Below are 4,807 nucleotides of genomic sequence, written 5' to 3'. Positions count from 1 at the left end.
CTGTGCCTCGGGCTCTTCTCAATCCCTCCAGCTCACTCATCATTCAAGGTCCACAATGGCTGCACTGTGTGGCCACTGAACTGAGTTCCCAAAGATGTTGAACAACCAGACATGGGCTAATTGGCTATGGTAATGCCCTAGGAGGAGGTGAGGCACGTGCACAGGCACCAAGTCAGAAGGGCCATTGTGGGGAGGGTGTTATTGCTCAGTGGGCGCAGCAAGGGCGGATCAGCCAGCTGGACCTGGTAAATTGTTATTTACAGTTTCTGGGCATTTAAAAGAAGTGCAGCCCAGAACCTGTCCTGCATTCAGGGCTACAGCATCTGCCATGAGGGCCCTGGTGAGCGTGGTGTCCCTGTTCTTCCTGGGCATCCAGGCCCACAGTGAGTGGAGCTATTCAGGTAAGCCGACACCTGGCACTTCAGGACAGAGTGACAAAACAGCCCTCTGCACTGCATGTGGGTCCTCTGTCAGGGTCCGCCTGCTCCTTGTGGGTTCACATGTGTTTTGCTATCTCTGAATGAACAACAAATAGACTTAAAACCCCGATGAGTGAGAAGAGGAGACAGGGTTTCCCTGCCTCGGCCTGGCTTCACTTGGCAGCTTTAAAACCCTTCCCCGTCCAGGATTGGCTGCTTCGAGAACCCACTTCTCACTGTGAGGTTGTTATTGGTATTAGAATATGTGACAAAAATGGCTTCTAGAAAGGGTAACCAAGGCCTCATAGAGACTACTAGATCACAGACCGCTTCCTCCTCAGGAATGTGCCTGCTCACAACTCATCCAGGATGCCTTGCTTCTGCTGGAGCTCACTGACCTGACCTTCAGATGCCCAGTCAGACTCCTCAAGAAGAATTTTCCCACTTGTAGCTTCCTAGAACTGGGTTGAGGGTCATAGTGCCTGGGGAGGCTGGAGGCTGCTGGATGGTGCAGAAGGCTGGAGGGACATAGGACCAATTCCCTCTCACACAGGACACACATCCAAAGCAGACTGTAAGTCCTAGATGAAGGTGACAGTCAGGGACATTGTGGAGGCTCAGATAATCCCGTTCCGAGGGCAGTTCCGTACGTTACCCTCTTGAGAGATGGAACGCACACCTGCCTGGGAGCATGGTGGCTTTTCGGTGTCTTCAGATCGGCAGAGCTTCAGAGGTGACAGGAGATGGAGGATTCAGATGGCAAATTCTCATCTTCCTTATGGTTTCGGAGATTCCCAGACTGAAGGTCTCCCTCTCACGGCCCCCCAGCGGGCCTGGAGAACAGGGTGACTTTTGTAAATGCTTGAGGTTCTCTTTTCCCCTAGCACTAGAGCTGGAGACTGGCCTTGTACGTGCTACGGAAGCTCTACAGTTGAGCTATGCACCTGGCTCCTTCCCACTAGCCTTGAGACCCAGACCCAAAGCGCTGGATCAAGGGAGGGGCTGTGCTCGAAACTTGGTTTGAATTATTGAGCAGGGGGAGAAAATAATAAACTTTTTTTGTTGACTGCAAACCAAGAGGCCCCCAACCCGAGCACCGTGACTAGAACAAGCTGTGTGCTCATTCAAAGCTACCCTGCAAGGATCCACAACTACAAAGCACTGAATGGAGCTGCGCATGGTGACTCTTTAATCCCAGTACTCAGGGAACAGGGGCAGCCAGACCTCTTGTGAGTTCAAGGCCATCCTGCTTTACATTTTGAGTTTAAGGACAGCCAGGGCTACACAGATAGACCGTGTCTCAAAAACCAAAAGTAAACCAAAACAAATAGCTCAACAAACCCCCTCAGTGGTGAGGGTCTCTGTCATCTGCAGTGACTGGCCACCATTACTCTGGCTTTGGGATTATTAACTATCTCCTAGAAGATAAATTTGACACCCTTCCTTTCCTTCCTAACTCTCTCCCTCCATCTTTTCTTTCTTTTCTTCTTTTTGTTTTTGTTTTTGGAGATAAGATTTCTCTGTGTAGCTGTCCTAGAACTCACTCTGTAGACCAGACTGGCCTCAAACTCAGAGACCAGCCTGCCCCTGCTTCCTGAGTGTTGGGACTAAAGGCATGCACTACCACCTCCAGGTTGTTCTTTTTATTTTAAAACAGTATCTCACTATGTTGCCCAGGCTGGCCTTGAATCTCTGGCTCAGTTACACCTGGTATCACGGGACTTTGATCGCAACACCCAAAAGACAGGAGGATTGCCATTGTTTAAGGCCAGTTAGGACTACATAGTAAATAAGATGTCTCAAAAAATCAAAACAAGTTAACTCCTGGGTTCAAAAAGAACCTTCTCCTAAAAAGAAAGAAAGAGAGAGGGGGGAAGGAAGGAAGGAAGGAAGGAAGGAAGGAAGGAAGGAAGGAAGGAAGGGAGGAAGGAAGGAAGGAAGAAAGATCCTCTCATCTCCACCTCCTGAGAAGCTCGAACTACAGATACTCCCAAGTTGTTTGTTTGTTTGTTTGTTGTTTTTAACTGTTTCTGTGTTACTTTTAAAACAGGCTCTAATGTAACTCATGATAGCTTTGAACTTGTTTTGTAGCAGAGGATGACCTTGTACTTGCAATCCTCCTGCCTCTACCTCTCCAGTGCTGGGGCTCCAGGCCTGTGCCACTCTTTTAATAGGATGCGTCTTCAGATGCCCTGTATTCATGGGTTGTCATTTAGATGGTCTTTGCCTCCCGGTGAACCCAGAGAAGCAGCTAGAGCAAGAAGAAAGTCACTGCTTTTGGGGGCGGGGAGGGGGGAGCAGGGAAAGCTGGGGTGGGGGTGGGGCTCAAGTCCAGGGCTTGGAAAGGAACACTACACTCTCTGAAAATAAGGTCCCAGGTTATCCGCAGGCTCCCTTCAGGAGCCTTCACCACGTGACTACTGCAAGGTGGAGGAGACCCTTGGCTGTGAATCACCAGCTCTTGGTTCTTTTTTTTTTTTTTTTTTTTTTTTTTGATTTATTTATTTATTATATGTAAGTACACTGTAGCTGTCTTCAGACAGTCCAGAAGAGGGCGCCAGATCTTGTTACGGATGGTTGTGAACCACCATGTGGTTGCTGGGATTTGAACTCAGGACCTTCGGAAGAGCAGTCGGGTGCTCTTACCCACTGAGCCATCTCACCAGCCCCCCAGCTCTTGGTTCTTACTGCCAGTTGCCTCAGAGGAAGAACACCGTCGCCACACCCCAAGTGCTGGGCTTAGTTTAGAGCTTTTCCGGCCTGCCTTCTGGAAGCCCTGCTTCTATTTCCAGAAGGCTGCCCCATGGGTCTTCCACCCAGAAGCCCCTGCGTGAGAAGCCTCAGAGAAGGCTCATCGGGGCAGCTCTGAGTTGGGCCCCACTCTTTCCTGTTGCAGGGGATGATGGCGTGGCAGAAAGTCAGTGGTCTGAGAAGTACCCTTCCTGCGGCGGGGAAAGGCAGTCGCCCATCGACGTGAAGACGGAGGAGGTGAAGTTCAATCCCACCTTGAAGCCTCTGCGCATGGTGAACTACGAGGAGGAGAACCTGGAGTTCACTATGACTAACAATGGACACACAGGTAGGGGGTACCGGTGGGGCTGGCAGTCTGCATGAGAGACAGGACATGCACATGCGCTCAGGAGCAGCATGCACAGAGACCCCGTTTTCTAGGACCCATGCACACGCTAGGCAATTCCGGGGAGGGCTGGCTATACTTGTCGACGTTCCTCCTTTTAAAGACAGCCCAGGCTGGCTTCAGAAAAGGGCGACCCTGAGCTCCTGACTTCCCCACTTACACTTCCTGGGAGCTGGGATTACGGAGGTAACTACCACAAACAGTTTACACAGAGCTGAGAATCAAACCCAGGGCCCAGTGCTTGTTGGTCAAACACTCTACCTCAGCTCCATTGGTGGTCACCTAAGGGCAGCAAATATCTGGCGAGACACCGAACGTTCCCATTTTATAAGACTAACGAGCTTGGATCTGCCGCACTGTAGTCCTGCCCCTGACCGGTTGGTTCTGCATAGAGAGGTGTCCTGGCACCCATCTTGGCCCGCTCTGTGCACCACAGGTGCCCAGTGTCACCTTCCTTCCCGGAACAGTGTTCTGATCCATCAGTAACACCTTGGGTTGCCACAGGTGAGGAGGGGTGGGGGGTGACCAGGGAGCTACTTATGGGAAATCTGAGTCTTCCTGTGCTGTGTTCTCTCCTGCAGTATCAATCGATCTCCCGCCCTTCATGCACATTGAAACCTCAGATGGCACTGTGTTCAACTCAAAGGCCTTTCACTTTCACTGGGGGGGTCAGGACTCGGAACTCAGCGGCTCTGAACACACCATTGATGGGACCAGGAGTATAATGGAGGTATGTGACAGTTCCCACAGGGTCTCCTTCCCTTCACGCTCCAGAGTCACTTTCTTTGTGTCAGTGTCTGCATGCTTGTTATACACATGTCATGTATGTGCGCATGCATGCGAATGTGCATGCACACATGTATGTGTACTCGCAGAGGCCAGAGATTGATGCTGTCTTCCTCTGTCACACTCTCTCTCACTGAGTCTGTATCTCATCAACCAGCTGGCCATCGAGCCCCAGGGATCCTATTGCCTGCCGTTGTCTCAGAGATTCTAGATAAGCAATACTGTGCCCAGTTTTCCTTTGTGGGTGCAGGGAACTGAACTCAGTTTCTCATTCCCAATGGCGAGTGCTTTACCAACTTAGCCATCTCTCCAGCTCTACCTTTCTTATTAAAATAGTCAATTTTAATATTGGCTTATTCCTTTTTGGGGTGGTGGTTTCGAGACAGGGTTTCTCTGTATAGCCCTGGCTGTCCTGGAACTCACTCTGTAGACCAGGCTGGCCTCGAACTCAGAAATCCGCCTGCCT

At 50.7% G+C, this 4,807-nt stretch overlaps 1 protein-coding gene across 1 annotated transcript in view; it reads left to right on the top strand.

Annotated features, from left to right (window-relative positions):
* Nucleotides 1-221: 221 nt before the first annotated feature.
* Ca6 (carbonic anhydrase 6) overlaps nucleotides 222-4,807 on the top strand; it is a 16,108-nt gene continuing 11,522 nt past the window's right edge. The window contains 3 exon segments of the mRNA XM_021160672.2: nucleotides 222-401; nucleotides 3,316-3,498; nucleotides 4,137-4,285. Of these exon segments, the coding sequence (XP_021016331.2) occupies nucleotides 329-401; nucleotides 3,316-3,498; nucleotides 4,137-4,285 (405 nt within the window). The 5' untranslated portion in view covers nucleotides 222-328.

The sequence above is a fragment of the Mus caroli genome, chromosome 4 (genome assembly GCF_900094665.2).
Source record: "Mus caroli chromosome 4, CAROLI_EIJ_v1.1, whole genome shotgun sequence".
Lineage (NCBI taxonomy): Eukaryota > Metazoa > Chordata > Mammalia > Rodentia > Muridae > Mus > Mus caroli.
The sequence above is the reverse complement of the archived record's forward strand: the minus strand, read 5'-3'. Positions and strand labels throughout refer to the sequence as shown.